This window comes from Cannabis sativa, chromosome 7 (assembly GCF_029168945.1).
Source record: "Cannabis sativa cultivar Pink pepper isolate KNU-18-1 chromosome 7, ASM2916894v1, whole genome shotgun sequence".
Classification (NCBI taxonomy): Eukaryota; Viridiplantae; Streptophyta; class Magnoliopsida; order Rosales; family Cannabaceae; genus Cannabis; species Cannabis sativa.
The window spans coordinates 47,706,825-47,728,033 of NC_083607.1; the positions used below are offsets into that span (position 1 = coordinate 47,706,825).

Consider the following 21,209-nt stretch of genomic DNA (forward strand, 5'->3'; position numbering starts at 1 on the left):
TTATGTAAAATGCCCTAATTTTTAAGCTTACTTTAGCATTTTTTTGCCTTTGTTCATTCAGGTGAGTTTCATTGTATTGGATTGTTGTTTCTTGGCCATAAATAACAATTTGCTAAGCTAGATCTTGTTCCGGAAGGGCTAGATCTAGTAGTTCAACTTGAATGGAGCAAAAGAAAACCTAGATTTAGGTTTTTCTTTGTAAGTGGAATAGGAATATTTCATTTACCTTGCATAACTTATAAAATTAATGTTTGAATAGTGTTCTGCTTGCTGGTTTGATATAGGAATATATTGAGCTAAGTAGTAGAATTAAATTTGTGAGTGTTGGAAAATTCTCACAAGCCTAGAGGAATTTTTGTTATCTCTGTGCAGAATGCTAGAGTAATGCTGAACTGATGCTGTAACACCTGGGAAAAAACCTGACTAGAAGGAATTAGCTATTCAAGCTATTTTTACCATAATACATTTTTTTATCTTGCAAGCAATTTTTCTAGCAGCAGTAGTATTAATTTTAGCAAGTTTAATTCATGTCATTTTTAATTTTGAATCATTACTCAACCATTTGCATGTTATTTCCTCTCACTTTAAGTTTTAATTAGTTGATTTTACATCAAACTTTGTTTGCAATCCCTGTGGAGACGATCTTACTTATCACTTTATTACTTGTTTGACTGCATATACTTGCGTATATAATTTTCACAACAAGTTTTCGGCGCTGTTGCCGGGGATTGAAACTAAAAATTGTATATTATCAACTATTTTGTAATTTATTTTCTTATTAACAACACATTTCTTATTGTCAGATTGAACTTGCATATCTTTATGAGTGACATCATTTTGTAGTAAAGACCTTTAAATATGTGTCTAAGTCAAGTTTCAATAAAAGTTTGGAACATAAAGGTCTTTGCTAATTATAAAACAAAGCCACTACTATATTTTTTTTTTTGGTAAATCAGAGTAATGCATTACCTCAACAATTTGTTTACAACCTATTAGCATCTTCAAAGAGAAGATCTATTTTATATGTGTGAACCGAATTCTAATCACAATTTTACATCCCAATATTACATGATTCCCTTTCCTTTCCCATTTGCTATTGTTGTACAATCTCTAAAAACCATTGAGTGTCACATGTAGATACCTTTTTAGGCCATACATAAATGAATCTACTCTTTACTTCTTCCTTGATATTCTTAGTCACCTCAATGACTCTCGGCTTCTTGGATTCCCACACCAGTAGGTTCCTTGTTTTCCAGATTTGGTACACGGCTGAAGCAATTATAGAAAACCAGAAGCTCTTCCGAAATCTGCCTGCTTTTGATCTTTCAATCCACCTCAATATTGCATCCAGGTCCATCGATTCAATCTTCCAATGCAGCTATGTTTTAATCTGCAACAAACATTGAGAAGCAAACGAACAAGAGAAGAATAAGTGAGCTTTTGTCTCAGGTTGGCTACTGCAGAGAAGGCAGCAGTCATCTGAGATGACATTGATTTTCTTCAATCTCGATCTAATACTGAGTCGATCTTGCACTGCAGTCCACAAGATGAAGCTTTGTCTTGGAATGTTTTGCCTATTCCAAACTCCATGACTTTAATTTACCTTCCTTTAAGGGGGGCAAAGTAAATTATAGCCATTAGAAATTGTATAGATTGAACTAGTAAACTGCTACATACTCATTTTTTCCTTGATTTGCTCTTTGACATATACCAGTTTTTCTCAATACCAGCTCGCTTGTTGTGGGGCTTGGGAGTCCCACCAATCCTCCCCTTTTATATATACACAATGTATCCACTTAATCCACAAATTGTCTTCCTTGTTTGCAATTGCCCAAACATATTTTTTCAAAGCCGCCAAGTTCCATTCTGCTATTTTTTTGAGTCCAATGCCTCCTGCTGCCTTCGGCTGACACACACTCTCCCAAGCTATTAATCCAGGCCCTGTTGTTGTATGATGGCCCCTCCAAAGGTAGGCTCTACAAATCTGCTCAATGTCTTTTATGATCTTCTTGGGAAGAATCATAATTTGACTCCAATAAGAATGGATAGACATCAAAACAGAGTTTACTAGCACCGCTCTACCTACTAGGGACAAGTTCCTTGAACTCCATATTTTAATTCTTGCTGTCATTTTTTCAGCTAACACAGCACACTCTTTACCAACAATATGTTTGGCACAAATAGGGATGCCTAAGTATTTAAATGGTACCTCTTTCTTTGAAAAACCTGATCTGTCTATGATCCTTTGCACCTCGCTTTCTTCCATTCCACAGCAGTAAAAGGCCAACTTATCAGGGTTCGGTTGCAGCCCTGATGTACAAGAAAATAGTTTCAATCCTTGAAGCAAATAATGAATGCTTTTAAAGTCTCCGTGGCAAAATAGGATTACATCATCAGCAAACATTAAGTGATTCATCTTTAGTTCCTTGCACCGATCATGATAATGAAATTCTGGCTTGGTTCCAATTCGGATCATTATTCTTGACAAGTACTCCATTCCAAGAACAAATAGGAGTGGAGACATTGGATCACCCTGTCGAAGACCTCGTTTTCCTTCTAAGAAGCCATGAAGAGATCCGTTAAACATTAATGAGAACCGAGTAGTGCGTACACAGGTCATGACCAGATTAATGAACTCCCCAGGAAATTGGAAAGCCTGCATAATCTCTTCTAAAAAATCCCATTCAAATGTGTCATAAGCTTTCTGTAAATCCAGCTTAATCATACACCCTGGCCGAGTTGCTTTTCTTCCATAGTGTCTAATTAAGTCCTGGCATATCATAATGTTGTGAGCGATAAAACGGCCTGAGAAAAAGCCTCCTTGATTCTGTGCAACCAGATCTGGGAGAAGAGCCTTGAGCCGAGAGCACAGCAACTTGGTTGCAGCCTTGTAAATAACATTACAACACGCAATTGGCCTGAAGTCTCTTACTGTGTTCGGACACTTACTTTTAGGGACTAGTGTTAGCACAGTTGCATTAATTTCTTTCAAAATCTTCCCAGAGTGTATGAATGATACTACTGCTTCAGTAACATCATCCCCAACTATGTCCCAGTTATCCTGAAAAAAGAAGTTTGAATAACCGTCAGGTCCTGGAGCTTTAATTCCTGGAATCTCAAAAATCACCTTCTTGACATCTTCCTTAGTATACTCTTTCATTAAGCTTTCTGCTTGCTGCTTTGTAACCAAAGGCCCTTGTTGCATGATACTTTTAATTACTTGTTGCCTTTTCTCCATTTTACTACCTAATAGTTGGTAATAGAATGAAAGAAAGGCTTCGGTAATTTTGTTCTGATCCTCCACCCTTATTCCCTGTTGGTCTTCAATTGAAAGTATACTATTTTGCTTCCTTCAATCTCGAATGCTTGCGTGAAAAATGGCTGAATTCTCGTCACCTTCCTTAATCCAATTTACTTTGGACTTTTGCTGTAAGAAGGAAGAGAGCCCCTTAAGTAGAAGACTATATTTATTCCTTGTTGCCATTTCTTGTTCAAGCAGCCCGTGTTGAAGTGGATCTGCCTGAATTTTCGTTTGAATCACTACTAAATCCTCTTTAGCTTGAGTAGTTGCCTCTTGAATGTTGGAGAACTCTTTTCTATTCAGCTCTTTCAATTCAGCCTTTAACATTCTCAGCTTGTAAACAAGCTGGAACATTTTAGCGCCAGCAACAGAAGACTTCCAAATTCTGGTAACAATCTCTGAAAACTGTGGATGAGAGGACCACATTCTGAAGTATTTAAAAGGCGATTTGCCTCTGCGAATTTCTGGATAAATTGAGACAATTACTGGTGTATGGTCAAACAAACCTTCCACCATAAAGACAGCTTCAGCATTCGGATAAAGATCCATCCACTTCTTATTAGCAAGCACTCGATCTATCTTAGACCATATTCGTTCATTTCCTTGTCTTTTGTTGCTCCATGTAAAGTAACTGCCTCTGAACTTAATGTCCTCCAACTGACAGCAATTAACACACTCAATAAAATCAGTAGCTTCACTATATTTCACCTTTTTCCCTATCCTTTCTTCCTTGCTTACAATCTCATTGAAATCACCTAGTATTACCCATGCCTCATTTGTTGCAATTCGTTTCAAATCTGTCCAAAGCCACTACTATATTACTTGTTCTTGAAGTTTCTAAATGTGAGAACTCATCTTGTCTGTGGATAAGATTTGCTCACAGTTACTGACTTTCTTAGGTTTATTTGTAAACCTTGCAAGAAATTATGAATGTGAAATAACAATCTAAAATAATTCACTAGGTGTTAATAATCACATTAACTATATTAGAATGAATTCATACACAATAAATTAAAATTTATTGGTGATAATAAAGTGTAGTTGAGTTTTCTCAATTATACAGTAAAAACTATATATTCTAAATGAAGTTATCAGAATAAATTTTGAAAATTTTCACTTGTATTGTAAGAATTTATCAATAGTGATGTAATAAAATTACTTGTATAGTTTTGAGGTTTAAATGAATCATGTTTTAACCAATATATAAACATGCTTAAATATGAAATCTTATTATATAAAAATTGCATGTGTGCTAAATTTTTAATATAATAAGATTAGATTTAGATGTAGATTATGATAGATTTACACAATTTATGAAAAACTTAAAGTTTAATATTTCTATCTCAATGAAAGGTATGAAACACTTAATTATTTAAAAATGTTTCAACATTTTATACTTTATGATAAAATTATTAAATTAAATCTACATAATTTCCTGTGGGATAAATTAAGAGAATTTAATTTAACATATTAATTATGGATATATAATAAAATCCCGGTAAGGTGAGATTATTATGTCCATATAATTAATTATAATTCATCTCCATTATGTAATCTTGATCCACTTCATATATATAATTTTATGTAATTAAGGATGTTGTGGCTACTCCCTAATTATTTAAAATTATGTGGTTTACTAGACACCAAAGTATAAACTGAAGATTAAAATTTTACTAAATCCAAAATTGCATGTGGGCTAAATTTTAAATTTAATAAAATTAGATGATCCTTATGATAGATTTAATTAAATAATAAGTTTAGAAAAATGAAGGTTTATTATCTATCTTAATTAAATTTGTGATAACACTATTAAATTAAATCCCCATAACTCCCTGTGGGGTAAATTAAGAGAATTTAATTTAACATATTATCCTAATTAATTATACAAATATAATAAAATCCTTGTGGGGTAAAGTTATTATACTTATATAATTAATTACAAGTTATGTTCATTAAGGTGAATTTTAATTAATATATAATTTTATACAAATAAGGATGTTGTGGCTACTCCCTAATTATATAAAATTAATTTTCACTTAGACATTAGGTATTGGGCTCTACCTAAAAGTAATTTCGTTATCAACATGATAGACAACCACTGAGATTAGTGTTCCTAGTGTGGTCGTCCGAAGATCATTAAAAACCGTTATAGATATGAGCATTTGTCCTAAATTCATTGTAACACCTTAACTAGCATAGGCGTATTACGTGATTTTTAAACGTACTGTGCAGCTCGTTGCTAATCAACGAGGTTTATGGAAATCATGATTAATTAAAATTTTTGCTTTTTAATTAAACTTATATAATATTTATACAAAAATACTCGGGATCCCGATTACAAAACACTTTACAAAAGTTTACTGACTAAACAAAATACTTGTCGCCTAGCGACTAATTACAAAAGTACTTCTGTCCCGAGGATCGTACGCTCCAGGCCTAACCGCCCCGACATGTACAATCTTCACCGGCTCGCTCTCACGGTTCCTCAGCCTTGGCCTTGCCCTTACCTACACATAAACATAGCACTGTGAGTCAACAGACTCAGTAAGAAAAGCATAAATCATAATCATACATAAATCTCTGGTTATGATCAGACGCCCATACCCTGACCATAACCCTAACTGCCGTGTCCCACACGATACTGAGTCCCGAACGTTCATAAGACGGTACTATTGACAAGTAACAGCCTATACTCGGTACACTGGTCATACTCCAGCTGCTAGTCATACTCTAGCCCGTACCGATGTGTTATAGTATCAGCCTGTACTCGGTTCACTGGTCATACTCCAGCTGCTAGTCATACTCTAGCCTAACCGATGTGATATGGTCACATAGCACTGTACCACCAACCCTAGTATCAGCCTATACTCGGTATACTGGTCATACTCCAGTTGCTAGTCATACTCTAGCTTAACCGATGTGATATGGTCGGATGATACGAAGCCAACATACATATCTAATGTAATCTAACAGGCTTCCTAACATGCACGCTAAACATGTAATATATATGCATACTGTTATACTAATCTTACCTCAATTCTGAATTCAGGTGTGCCGGTCAACCTGACTGGAACGAACTGCACGACGGTCTACAGGCTCCTAAACCATAACAATCACAACACTAATAAGTGATACGCTAAATCACTTTTCGGGGACTTAAACTAGAAACTAAAAGTTCCCTATCGATAAAAAGCATGACAATACCCCAAATAACATAAAAACGAGAAAATCTAGGGTTCCTGAAAATCTCCCAACCGGCAGACCGGTTGCCCAACCGGAATTCCGGTTTTGGGAATTTCAGAACCCCATCCGGAATTCTGGATGCACAACCGGAATTCTGGTTCCTCGCAAGCAACAATCAAAAATTCATAACTCTTTCAAATCAAATCCAATTTAAACCAAACCTTCCAGACCTGTTCTAAATACCCCAAAGAACAATACCAAAGCATCAAAACAGCCCAGAACACATAAATACTAAAAATGCCATGTGAGCTCTAAGCTTTGAGTTTCAAACTCAAACTTGGCTAAAGCTCACCTACAAGCATCAAAACTAGAATCAAACTACATATTCATGCATAATAAAGCTGCAGAAACCATTCTCAAACACAAGCAAACTTTACAGCAACTATTTTCACCTTTTCTCTTTGAAAAATCAAAGCTTTTGAACCAAAAATTCTCAAACTAGAACAAGGGCAACTAGCATGCATTTCAACCTATCTAATCCATTCAATTCAAGCATTTTAATCATAGAAACAACAACAACAACTAACAGCAGCAACAACATCAAAAACCATACATGCAATACTCATCTTTTCATAATTTTCAATAAATTCAAGAGGGAAAGATAAAGGAACCTTACCAACTCTTAGAGATCACAAAAACCTTGAAGAATTTAGCTTGAAACACACAAAGAATTCCCCCCAAACCCAGCTGCTCAAAACCGAAAGAGAGAAAGAAAGAGAGAAAGAGAGGTTTGTTTTCTTTTCTAAATTTTTTTCTAACTTTTGAAATAAAAGAAAATAGGCATAAATCACATATATTCAGCCAACAAAACATCAATTAACATTTATTTTCCACTTACTAAGTCCACTAAAGGACAAAACATAAATGGGGCAAAATGACCATTTTGCTCCTTCACACTAAAATGACATAAAGAGCGCTAAAGGGGGTATTTTTTGGGAAATTCTAAATTCTCGGCCAATCCCGACATTCCAAATGTCTAATAAACTGTCCCAATAAACTAACATACTAAGTTGTGATTTTACTGAGCCAAACACCGAGTTTCATGTTACCGGGCACCGAAAATGCAAAATTATGAAAATCACTATATGACATAAAATACATTTCAGAATTCAATAATAACAGCATAAATAATTATTTAAATATAATTAACTGCTAATTTCCAAATTAAACTAAGCGGTCTTTACATTCATGTTTTCTTATGTCAACCCACAAAATTACTTACATTTTATTCATTTTAGGAATGTTTTATGAATATTTTATGAATAATTTTATGAAGTTTTATGAAACTTAATGTGCTATATAAAATATTCAACCTATCTTAATGTTTGAATATTTCTAAATATATCTAGCACTATAAAAAAAAATTATGTATAATATTTAAATCATACAATCAAAATTAATTGTATTAAAAATAAATTTTCCAAATAAATACAAATTAAAATAATTATTGTATGATAATAAATTAAATGCTTAATTCCATAACATGTAATTAATTATGCATTTATAAACATATAATATCTTAAATATTTATACTAATAATTAATTTGTATAAATAAGGTAAATATACAAATTAGTACAATTAATTATATGAAATGAATTAAATGCAAAATTAAAGAATATACTTAATGACAGATTTTTTAAATTTTATTAATTTAAACAATGAATTACATAAATTTGGTAATAAATATTTAAATGCACAATTATACAAATTGCACAATTATTACATGCCTAAATAAATCATGTAATTAATTACCAAATTAAAACAAATTTCTATTTTCAATTTATACTAAATAATATATTAATTCTAAATATATGTATGAAATTAAAAAATAGAAATTGAATGAATGTAATTTATTGACTAAATTAACACAAAATAGGAAAATAATTAATATTCTAAATAAATAAAAAATTTATAAAAATTTGGATTTTTTTTTTTATTTTCAAAAAAAAAAAATTAATGCCTTAAACGACATGCCGTTTTTGCTATAAGCAAAACGACGCGTTGTTTTACATGGGGAAGACTGATTTAAACAATGAAAAACAACACGTCGTTTTATATGAACGACAGCTGCCCAAAAAGATGAAAAACGACACGTCGTTTTACATAAACGATGCTGCCACAAAATTGAAAAACGACACGTTGTTTTCTATCTCCTTCAACCTCCAGCTGGGTCGAAATTGGACCCGATTTAAGTTATGTGGGTCCAACGGACCCGACCCAAAACCCGGCCAAAAAACTATTTCTTGACGTCCAAAATTCATGAAACCGATTCCAAAATGATCTAAATGAATAAATTAAGAGATCCATATTGATTTCAAGTATCAAAAATACGGAAAATGTAGGCTTTAATTTCACAAATCACCAACGAGTCTGAAGGTGAATTTGATGAAAAATCACATATTTTTATGGTTTATCAAATCACCTTCATGCACAAATCACTCTCAAATATTACGAATGTAGTGATGCATAAAGGTCGAAAAATACATGAAGGATTCAAAACCAAAAAAAAAAAAATTGGTATATCACGGACGAAAAACCAAAAAAAAAATGTGAATATATATATATACTCAAATATAGTGATTATATTGCTTAAAAACATGATAAATAGATAGAATAGGATATTCTAATCAATGTTATGCAATAAAATCAAGAATTAATTGAGTATTATATATAAACATATATAGAAAAAATATATATACTTGTATACAATATATCGCATAAAGTTATCATAAATATATATAACGAAAAATATATATAACTATATATAAATGTATTTGCATATATGAATAAACTTTATGTATATAAAAATATATATATATATATGTATATATAAATGTATATATATATATATATGAATGTGAATATGTATATATATTTATATGAAAAATAATCATTTTGATACACATAAAAATGTTAATGTAGAATGAAATTAACAAGATATGAATCAAAAGATTAAAAGAAAGAAATCACAATCAAACATAAAAATAAAATTAAACCGATCGTATGAACATATATACATATATTAAAACTGAAAACATAAATCAAGGTAGAGATATATAATCCGCTCTGATACCAATTGTTAGATATTTATATGTATAAGCTGAAATATATGTATGTGTATATAAAATGCGGAATAAATAAATATATACACTATATAACTTAAGGATCGAAATACCTCCAGCCATTGATTCTTGAACTTTAATCCCAAAAGCTTTATCTGCAAAAGAAACCGATTAATGTGGGTAATCGGGCTTCCTCGCTCTCTCAACTCTCTTTAGATAGAATTTTGCTGTTATGAACAGAATGAGTGAGGAGCTCGGGGACCGAGACCCTATATATGTAGGTGAAATACTCCATCAGTATCTGCGCTACATTAATTGTCAGAATATTTTGACAATTAATTCAAGAAATCAAATCAAGTAATGAATATTTAAATCTGACCACATATAGAATATTACGTAATTGATTTTGTCCAGATTCAATGAATATAAAATATTCATTTATCACAAAATCAATTATTTATTTTATTTCCTTAAATAGAAATATATTTCCTTAATAGAAATATTCTTATATACTCCATACATCTAATACTGCTAAACTTTACCAATACCTTGGAAAGGACATAACACTTATCCAAGGTGTAAAGAAATCTTATCGCCGATTATCATGTCAGTCTAAATCCAGTGAACCGACAAATCATGAGAATTAAGTTTTTGAACATATAATCATGATTATATTCTACTGTGCTGACGACACTATAATCATGAACAAATATATATTTTTATATATGTTCTGGACTTAATAGAATTTATATAATAAACATAATCATGAAATAAATCATGTGAACCATGCAACATAAAATGATTTTTGATCTTTTATTAATTAGTAAATCTGATTATATTAAATTGAATTTTATTTAGGGCAGACAACCCGACACTAGTCACTATAGATTCCATAATTGGAAAAATTTAATGGTAGAATTCTTTCTTCTTCCTTCCTCAATCGCTGAAATTGGGATTGAAAATGTCAATTAGAAATTTTTTTCTCTTTCTCCCTTAAATTCAAAGGAGGTTGGTGATGTATTTTATATTGTTTTGTAGAATTTTTATTTTTCAAAATTTCGATATGAGTGGAGCAACATTTCAATAGTAGGAAATATTTTTTTTTTGCGCACTCAATCGCAAAGAGGGAATGATATATTAGAATTTTTTTTGTTTATTTTTACAATATTTTTGTTTTAAAAGTAATTTCTTTTCTACCTCTTTGAAGGTAACATGAATAGTAAATTCTCTGGAGGTAATGTTGATGGAGCAATTTTTCAATAAGAGGAACATTTTGCAATGGGTGCTGTAGCACGCGATTTTGCTGGTGGAAAAATTCAGCCTTGCAGAGATTGTGGGTATTAAGGAGGCTTTGAGTTGGGTTAAAGAGCATATGTGGCCTCGTGTTATTCTTGAAACAGACAGCCTTAAGCTATCTCTAGTTGTTTTACTTTTCCTTCTCAGTTTAGTTTGTTAGTTCATGATTGTCGTGTGTTGCTTTCCTCTATTAGTAATGTTATTTTACGTTGTGTAAAACGATCTGCAAACAAGTTAGTCCATTGTCTTGCAAAAAGCTCTAGCTGAAATTTCTCGTTAATGAATGTTTTGATTTTATTCAAAAAAAAAAAAAAATTCTCTGTTAGTTTTTATTTAAAAAAAATATTAAATAAACGGTTAAACCAAAAATTCTGTTACATAATCATATTTTATATATGAAAAAAATTTAGAATAATGCTCATTCCCAATATCTGAGAAATATATTTTTCTATTAAACATCCTTTTCTTTTAGCATATAAAAATATTATTATTACTATTTATTTTCTTAAACACCATTATTATAGTTAATATTTAAGAAAGAAAAGGTAGTGATTTTTTATTTTTTATTTTCTTAAAAAAAGACATACTTCCTCCATATACATGCTTCCAACAATTCGACTTAATACAATTTTATATAGAGAAAAACGTGCACTTTATAAGATAGTTTTAACTATATTATCATCTAATATCTGTCTATATATATGATCTAAGTTACAACCCGAATCTAAGCCCAAGGCCAAAGTCCAAACCCCAAAACGAAAACGTGTATAGAAAAAGGAAGATAGGAAAAGAGAAATAAATTCCTGACCATCCATAAGTAAGTAAGACCATATCATATGGCATTTTGGCTTGGAATAACTTTATTTATTTATTTATTTATTTTTGTTTGTTTGTTTGTTAGTTTGGGAAGTTACATCTTTTGTTTTTTTTTATGCCTTTCTCTTCTTCTATTTCTTCTTCTCTGTTTTTCCTTCCGTTAAATACTGCGTGCGGCATACGTTTTTTTTATTATGACTATCACACACACTACCAACTCTCTCTCTCTCTTTAATATTTTAATAATATTTTAATACTATAATTTATGCCAAAACCTCATTGGAAACATTTGTTTTCTAATTAATAATTAATTAATATTATCCATTTTGATTGAGTAGTGCTATTCTATTTTGCACCAATCATAAATAATTATTAAATAAAATAAATAACATTTAATATCATTTTTTTTTCGGCAAAGTAGCATCTAAAAAAATGCATCTTTATTAAATAAGATCATCACAAACTAATATCTCTCCATTTAATATCCAATTACACTAATACTAATAAATTTTAATTTAAAAATAATTTCCTTTTATATTATTTTGTATTTTTGCTTAGTCTTAATAATTTATAAAATGACATAAGTTTAAAAATTTAATAAGTTATTTAATCATTCAAATATCTATCAAATTTTTAATTAGTTGTCAAAATTAGGGATCATTTTGCAAAAATTATCAAACCACAATAAATAGGCCACCTAGGAAATCTTTTGGTTTTTATGATTAGATCCAACTTTTTCCAGTAATTATATTCTAATCAAACACCAATATTGATTTATTATTTCTAAACCATACATAATAAATGATAATAATAATAACATAAAAGATTTTTTTTAGGGAATAATATAAAAGAGTTTGTAATATAAGGTTTTGTTTTGTTATTTTTGAGGAAGAGAAACAGAAGAGAAGAGAGGTTAAGCTTTTGCTCCAAACTTACACCTACACGTATTCGTAAGGTACCCTTTCCTTCCTTTTCCTTTTCCTTTTTTTTTTTGGTATGTTTTTTTTTTCTCTCCTACTTTTCATTGAAAACTACGTTTTTTTTGCTATTGCTTTCATTCTCATTGCCGATTACAACTATCTATTCCTTTTTTTTTTTATCCCAATAAGGTTTGTTTACTCAGTCAAATTCTTGTTTTTATTTTTGAACAATAACAAAAAATAAAAAAAGATAAACGGTTTCGAGTGGAAATTGTCTCTTTGGCGTGTGGAATTTTATTTTTCTGTATTGTAAGGCATTGGATGTTTGTTTGTTTTTTTAATTCTCTTAATAACAGTAATGCAATTCAAAGTCTTAATTTTTATTGAGTAGTTTATGCTATTGGATTTGATTTTTTTTTTTTTCGTTTCGATTGATTCATTTAGTGGTAAAGAAAAAAGAAGGGGATTTTGCTTTTGTTGATTTCTTTAATTTTGTTTCTGTGGATAATGGATTGTTATGGATTCAATTTATTGTAATTTTGTTAGATTAGGGTTGTTTTTACAAGTAATGAGATTTATTACCTTTTGATTTATTGGTTGATTCATGTTTTCTTTTGTTTTTAATGGCTGTAGGTTTTTGTGTAAAGTTAGGTTTTTCATGAGCTTTATCAGCTGATGAAACCACCAAAAATGGCTGAAGAATCTGAACCAAAAGAGGTTAGATTGCTAGTTTAATACTTTCCATTATGTACATTTTAAAGCAGATATGAATATTGTGTCCTGAAATCTTTGAGAGTAAAACATATTTTTACTATTTGGGATCATTGACTTGCTTGAAATTCTAGATCTATATCTTATGTTTCAAAAGAGTGCTTTTATGTGATCCTGTTATTTCTAGTTTTCTCCTTATTCAATATGTTATGATTCTATGCCGTTGGGTATCACTAATTGTGTACAGGATATCATGGAACTTATTTTTATTTTTATTGCAAGCTAAAAAGAATAAGATTTTTTTAAAATGAATTTTAAATGAGTTTGTGCAAAATACTATTTTGCAGGATAATTTGTCTAAGAACACCCAGACAAGTCACATTGATCACGAGTGCTCTGAGAGTCCTCAAAATCAAAAGGTAAATTCTGTTGTTATTCAGTGTTGAGACAGATCCACGCCCTAGAGTATGTACTAAGCAAATGGCTTTTAATTAAATGTTCCTGAGTGTGGGGATTTTTTTTTAACTTTTAAATATATATATTGAAGGATTAACCATTGCTATAAAGATACTCTTATATAATTCGATATTAAGTGCCCTGTGCTATGATTTGGTCTGATTCATTGAATGGCTTTTACCTTTCTCTTTCTCCTGTGACCTTGAAGTTGGAATCTGATTTTTTGTGATTCAGATATCTGCTAGATGGTGTCCAGATGAAGCATGCAGGCCCGCTCTTGTTGAAGCACCTATATTTCATCCTACAGTCGAGGTATTTGTTTTCTGAGGAAAATATTCTTAATTAGGTTTGTTGCATCACTAACATTATATGTGTGCAAATCTTTTTAGGAGTTCCAAGATACACTTGGCTACATAGCAAAGATCCGCCCAAAAGCAGAATCATATGGTATATGCCGGATTGTTCCTCCACCTTCTTGGACTCCACCATGCCCTCTTAAGGATGTCAAGATTTGGGAACATTTAAAGTTTTCTACACGTATTCAATATGTTGACTTGCTTCAGAATAGAGAACCCATGAGAAAGAAAAGCAAAAGTCGAAAGAGAAAACGACGGAGAGGCTCGAGAGTGCGAAGTGCCAGGAGGAGGACAGAATCTGGTTCAGAAGCTAATACTGCTTCTGAGACTGATGAGAAGTTTGGGTTCCAATCAGGATCTGATTTTACACTAGGAGAATATCAGAGATATGCTGATCGTTTCAAGAAGTGTTACTTTGGAATGAAGGACACCAAGGAGGAAACAAGCACTAGTGCATTTGAAGATAAGAAAAGATGGGAGCCGTCTGTGGAGGATATTGAAGGTGAATATTGGAGAATAGTTGAACAACCAACTGATGAGGTTGAGGTGAGACACTGGTTGTAAATATTTTTTCTGACCTTTTAAATTTAATATATATGTATATATATATATTCATTTATATATAAAACTCTGCTTGCAATTGATGAATGCTGTTGATATGTCATTGCAGGTGTACTATGGAGCTGATTTGGAAACAGGAGTATTTGGAAGTGGGTTTCCTAAATCATCCACCGTGGAAACTAAAAGTGACATGGATAAGTATGTGACATCAGGATGGAATCTAAATAACTTAGCACGCCTGCCAGGTTCTGTTCTGGGTTTTGAAGAAAGTGAAATATCTGGAGTTCTAGTTCCTTGGCTATATGTTGGGATGTGCTTTTCTTCTTTTTGCTGGGTACGTATTTATCATTGTGATTGCTACTTGACTAAGTTGGTTGTAAACAATAGTTATTTACCATATATCAGTGGAATTTATGGGGTTGGATGAGTTAGATTGTGTGTTTAGAGCTCGGTAGTGACATTATGGTTTTTCACTACTTAGATATATTGGGCTTCACTATCTATAACATTACAGTATTATTTATTTATTTATTTTATTTTTTTCACTACTTACAGTATTACAGTATTATTATTATTATAATAATACAGCATTACAGTATTATTATAATTTCCCATAAAGTTCCAAGAAAAATTATTATTATTCCCTAAAGGGTCGGAGTTTGTTATAAGATAGGAAGTTACAAACCTACCAACTTCTGGACATGCTAAAAACACCTATATTGAATTGTCTATCTTTATGCATAATGATTATACTCATGTTTAGTTTGCATTGCACAACCTATGAAGAAGAAATACTACTTTCTTGCATTAGTATGGTTTTATTTTCCTGTTGCAATTCATGCTAATTTTAACTTCCACGAGGCTTGGACAGCATGTTGAAGACCACCATCTCTATTCACTAAATTATCATCACTGGGGTGAGCCAAAAGTATGGTATGGTGTACCAGGAAGTCATGCTTCTGCATTGGAAGATGCAATGAGAAAGCACTTACCCGATTTATTTGAGGAACAACCACATTTACTTAATGAACTGGTAATTCATTTGTTTTTCTCAAAATTATTAATTTCCATAGATGATTGAATTTAGACATTAGTTTTTGGATGACATAAATCTGTTTCTTATCTTATCTTATTATCCTTTGGCAGGTTACTCAACTGTCTCCGTCTGTTCTGAAATCTGAGGGTGTACCTGTGTATCAAGCAGTTCAACATTCTGGAGAATTTGTTCTCACCTTTCCAAGGGCATACCACTCTGGATTTAATTGTGGTTTTAACTGTGCTGAGGCAGTGAATGTGGCCCCTGTTGATTGGTTGGTGCATGGACAGAATGCAGTTGAACTCTATAGCAAGCAGTGTCGCAAGACATCAATTTCCCATGATAAATTGTTACTAGGGGCTGCACAGGCTGCTGTTCAGGCCCTTTATGAGCTTTCCACGAATGGAAATAAAACTCCTAGGAATTTAAGCTGGCAAAGTATGTGTGGGAAGGATGGGATTCTGACTGAGGCAATTAAGGTAATGTTTTGTTCATTCCTACATACTATTTTTGTTTTTGAAAATTATAGCTGGTGTTTAGTCACATAAACTAATTGATGTCTTCCTAAGTGGAGAATTCTCTCTTGAGCTTCATAGTTTTTTTTTTTCCAACAGACTAGAGTAAAGATTGAAGAAGAAAGACTGGATCGTCTGCCAATTTGTTTGAAGCTGCAAAAGATGGAATCAGATTATGATTTGAAAGAAGAAAGAGAATGTTTCTCTTGCTTCTATGACTTGCATCTGTCTGCTGTCAGCTGCAAGTGCTCCCCTGACCGATTTTCATGTCTTCAACATGTGAACCATCTATGTTCATGCGAAATAGAGAATAAATGTGTCCTTTTTCGTTACCCCATTAATGAACTAAATATGCTTATTGAAGCATTAGAAGGAAACAAAGAATCTTTAGAAGTATGGTCATCAGCTCATCTATTAACTTCTGTTGATATAGAAGGTAACAGTGTAGGCAAGCCAAATATGGAAAATGGTAACTGGAAAAGTGACTCACTTGATCAAATGGAAACTTCATCGTGTTGCCCAGGAACAGGGACAGAAGAGAAGTTGAACATAAATGCTTCTTGCAGCTCAAATGGTTCTTCAAAAGAGGTCCAATCAGGAACCAAACAGGGAAATTGTAGTTTGAACACATCTAATGTCACTATTCATAGTCATAATAGCAGTGGTGAAGCTGCAATCACAAAAGAAGATAAGGTGGATCAACAGTGTTGTATTGATTTAAATGTTGATTATACCTCCGATGAACATGAAAGCGGGGTATTGTGTATGTCTGATAAAAGTGATAACAATACTGTGATGGATATGGAGGAGAGTTGCACAATGCTGTGCAATGAAGGAAAAGGTTCTGCTTCTGATGTAGGAAGAGAACAAAATGTGAAGGAGTTTGATAGTTATCATCATTTGTCTACTACTGATGGCACTCTGAACAAAGATTACCCAATGCGTTCAAGAAACATGGACAGAAGAAATCGAGCAGTTGATTGTAATAAGTTGTTTGGTGTTGATCTTTTATCTTCAAAATCACATTCAGAAGTTCCATCGTTCAACTTGACTGAAACAGAAATTTTGAACACTTTGGATGTAAAACCTTCTACTTCTGACCTAGAAGCTTCATTATCAAAATTGGATCCTCGTATCGAGCTTATAAATATTGGGTATATTGTCTTTGGAAAGCTATGGTGCAGCAAGCAAGCCATATTTCCTAAAGGTACGTTATAGGAGTAGGACTATAGCCTTGAAAATGGCTCTAATTTCTTTAGAATTACTTGTTATTGTTCTTGTATTGTTTTTACTGAATGGGTTTTCCTAAATTTCTTGTTGCAGGATTTAAAAGCCGTGTTGAATTTTATAATGTGTTGAGTCCAACTAAAACCTGTACCTATATATCAGAAGTTCTTGATTCTGGGCTGCTTGGGCAACCTCTGTTTAAGGTCTCTTTCTCTCTTCTCTTTCAGTTAAACACATTCAATTTAATAGGGCATCCAGATATAATAGTGCAAATTCAATTAGTTTTTGGGTCACTTTTTCCTTTTCATGATTAAATATATCAATTGCTTAACTTAGGGGAAATTTTTTCGTGATATCGTTGGTAGCTTACTTTGAAATAACATTAAAACAAAGAGAAACAATAAAAAAGAAAAGCATTCAAGGATGCTGATAAACCCTCAGTCACGTATACCTAATCCCAGAGGTATGCTAAGCCTTGTGAGGAGGCTACTGCAATGGAATGACACCTCAACATAATTTAGCCAGAGAATGAGAGCTAATGATTAGTTGACTGGGCGCACTTGTTTAGTTTATTACACATTTGTTAGGAATAAAACTAGAGGAATGTGTGAGGGTGCCGAGAAATGATTTTCTAGAAGACGCTTTGGCTAGGAGAGGTCATACCCTTAAATTTGCCTGGGTTAATCAACACAAACTAGCCTTAAATTTCCATGTCTCCTCTGTTTCTTGTTCTCTGGTTATCTGTGCTTTTGCACATTCCTGTCTGACTGTACCTGGGCGCATATTTTGTTGGGGTTATAGATCTCATTATTCTTTATTAATATTTATTTTAACTTTACTTATTTGCAGTAAAAAAACTGGATATGAGATAAGGAAAGTAATTGTGTTTATTACATTAGCTAACCAATCTCAAGGGTTACTAGGGGCCAAATTGTGTAATTTATGATTTCTAGCTTCATTTAATTGCCTATGCCAGAGAATGAGTCATAAATGAAGTAGTATATTATTTTTGTTTTTCTTTTATTAATAAAACTAAGTTAGCTAATTAAATTTAAATAGCCCTCAACTTTTTTAAAAATTGCTTTGTTATTTCATTAGACGAGTTTGTGGTATTCTAACAGCCTTTTATGCTTTGAGCCTACCAAACTAAGCTCTTAGTTGATTAATCTAAAATTTTTAGATTGATCTAAGCTTTTAGGTTTTTGTGAAATTGTTTTCTAGTAGACATGATTTTATCACTTTACACTGGTACTATCATATCATTAAATGCGGATATTAAATAAAGCATCTATCGAGTTTGTTCTTTTTTCTTCATTTTGTTACATCCCTGATGTCATAGCATGCATTTCAGGTTTCATTGGAGGAAAATCCTGCTGAAACTTTTTCCAATACCTCAGCTGAGAAGTGTTGGGAAACTGTTCTGCAAAGACTGAATGAGGAGATAAAAAGAGGAAGTAAGATAGGTAGAGGACTGCCTTTACAGCCTTTTCAGAGCATAAACGGGCTTGAAATGTTTGGGTTTCTCTCCCCTTCTATTATGCAGGTAGGTGACCTATTGTTGATTTCATTTTTACCTGTTTTTGCGCTTTAGGTTGAGCCAGGTGATTCACTTTCATTTTCTATAAGAGAAGAACTAAATTACTTACATTAGTGATCATTTGTCAATAGCCTTTAAAGTAAAAGTTTCCAAACAGCTGAGACTAAGTTATATTTTTTTTTTTAATGTCAGCTGTGTAATACCACCTTATTTAATTTCCTTTGCAAGAGTATTAAACAAGTTTGAGAAATAAAAACAACAATTTTAAAGATGGATTCATAGGACATTTCAGTTAGCTTCTCCTAGTTTTATGGTAAACCTGCCTAGAGATGAAGCTTGTTCAATTAGAAGCAAATAAGGGATATTTCCTTTATTTTTTTTCCCACCTCTGAATATTGAGTTTGGCAGTTTTATGCTGTTTCGTTTCCTGTTTTTATTAGTTTGGGTAGTAAGTTTTTAGTACTCCAATTCTACTCCTTGTATTATTTTGTCTATACTAATAATGCAAGTTGAGTTGTTTTGTTTATAAAAAGAAGAGTTTTCCTTTAGAAACATGTTCTCTATGGTACAGATTTATCAAAAGGTGTATATCCTTAAAGAGAATCAATGGGACCTTCCTTAATTTGGGGGATATTGACCAGGCCCTTGGATAGGGTTCACTTGTTATGATGAATTTGCGAAGTTAGTTAAATTCAAGGTGGCCATGGGGTAAGAATTAGGTTTTGGAAGGACCTGTGTGGGTTGGTGATAGGCTTTTGGGTAATATTTATTATTTATCTTGTTTTATTATAGGCTATGTGGCATACAAAAATGGCTAAATCAATGAGTTTCTAGATAGGGATACTAACAGCATAGATACTTAAGTTTATGCAAGCCTAACTATTAATTTTGGTGGCATAATTAAATACAGCCAATCCACTTTTATTATGTTTTCCTACAACGAACTTGGTTTCTTTATTGACTATCTTATCATGGCTCTTTTCTTTTCTTGACAGGCTATTGAGGCTCTCGACCCTCATCATAAATGCTCCGAGTACTGGGACAACAGGCAAAAGACACCTGCAAATTTTGAGAAGCATTTGATTGAATCAACTTGCTCTTCTGGAGAAACGAGGACAAAACTTTTCGGTATTAACTTGATAAAGAAGGAACAGGATGATAGCAATCCATTTACAGAAAAAGGTTACAGTTTAATTGACGAAGAGGTAAAGGTAGTTGTTAGAAGACTTTTGAAGAAGGCGAGTCCTGAGGAGCTGACGACATTGCATAGATTATTTTGCAGTGAATCCCAAACTGCTGAATGGAGAGTTGCATTCAAAACATTGATTGAAGAGACTCAGAAAAATGTAAATAAGGATTAGGAATAGTCTCTTAACAGATAGGGCCATTCATTCTCTAATGCAACTTAGCTTGTTTTTTTTTTTGGTTGATTCATTTTAGTCATTCTATTAGGGCCTAATTCTTTTTAGGGAAAATAGCCATAAAGGAGAAAGGGATGATTTTGGGTGTATATTGGCCCAATTGATTGGCCTTCATAATAGAATGTTGTTTTGGAGGGACCAATGTCACCATTCTCATTGAGAATAGAATATAGAAGTTGCTTGTACATGAGAAAAGCACATCTCTAACCTCTGAAAAGTACACCTCAAAATCTCAATTTTGATAATCTGGTTATTAATTTATTAATTATAGGTTCTACATTTGTTCTGTAATGACCGTTATACTTAGATATGGAATTAGTGAGACACTTAGTACTAATTAATCTGATTATACGATTATATATGTATTTTATGTATTATAAATTTTATTTTTATGAAAATAGGTGTTATGATTATTATTTTTTAATTTTGGAGATTTTATTAAATTATAGGTGTGATATGCATGCTATATGTGATTTTTTATATTTTCACATTTTTGTACCTGATAATAGTGGAAATGGGTTGGGTATATCAGGGTTTAGCAAATTAACAGTATTGAACCATTTTATTCCAAGGGTTATGAGATAACTTAGTGGGGAGGTTAGGACATTTTAGTCTTTTCGCCCCAAGTGCTTAGTCACCTTATTTGAAACTTTTAGAGGGTTGTGACTCACCATTTATTGGTGACCTTGAGGAGAAAATAAGAAGGAAAAATAAAAGGAAAAGAAAGTCAAAAGTAAAAAAGTAAATCAC

At 32.1% G+C, this 21,209-nt stretch overlaps 2 protein-coding genes across 4 annotated transcripts; one reads left to right on the forward strand and one right to left on the reverse strand.

Moving 5' to 3' along the window:
- Positions 1–3,352: 3,352 nt before the first annotated feature.
- Positions 3,353–9,730, reverse strand: LOC115696494 (uncharacterized). The gene is made up of 2 exons (XM_061118674.1): positions 9,721–9,730; positions 3,353–4,098 (listed from the first exon to the last, which is right to left on the reverse strand). The coding sequence occupies exons 1-2, from the start codon at positions 9,728–9,730 to the stop codon at positions 3,353–3,355; spliced, it is 756 nt and encodes a 251-aa protein (XP_060974657.1).
- A 2,792-nt stretch (positions 9,731–12,522) lies between these two features.
- On the forward strand, positions 12,523–20,750 carry LOC115697442 (lysine-specific demethylase JMJ18). Of its 3 annotated transcripts, none has more exons than XM_030624450.2 (12): positions 12,523–12,674; positions 13,273–13,356; positions 13,698–13,769; positions 14,041–14,118; positions 14,196–14,708; positions 14,833–15,057; positions 15,595–15,756; positions 15,870–16,238; positions 16,374–17,481; positions 17,598–17,704; positions 18,853–19,044; positions 20,034–20,750. In XM_030624450.2, the coding sequence occupies exons 2-12, from the start codon at positions 13,315–13,317 to the stop codon at positions 20,397–20,399; spliced, it is 3,234 nt and encodes a 1,077-aa protein (XP_030480310.1). In that variant the 5' UTR covers positions 12,523–12,674; positions 13,273–13,314; the 3' UTR covers positions 20,400–20,750. The 3 variants fall into 3 exon arrangements, with proteins under 3 accessions (XP_030480310.1, XP_030480311.1, XP_030480312.1); XM_030624451.2 differs by lacking the exon at positions 12,523–12,674 and adding an exon at positions 12,741–12,828; XM_030624452.2 differs by lacking the exon at positions 12,523–12,674 and adding an exon at positions 12,835–12,948.
- The last annotated feature ends 459 nt before the right edge of the window (positions 20,751–21,209 follow it).

Bases quoted from the DNA above. Each gene is read 5' to 3' on its own strand.
- LOC115697442 (XM_030624450.2), top strand. From the start codon at position 13,315: ATGAAACCACCAAAAATGGCTGAAGAATCTGAACCAAAAGAG. The intron at 14,709-14,832 runs GTGAGACACTGG...ATGTCATTGCAG, and splicing joins AACCAACTGATGAGGTTGAG to GTGTACTATGGAGCTGATTT. The intron at 15,058-15,594 runs GTACGTATTTAT...AGGCTTGGACAG, and splicing joins GCTTTTCTTCTTTTTGCTGG to CATGTTGAAGACCACCATCT.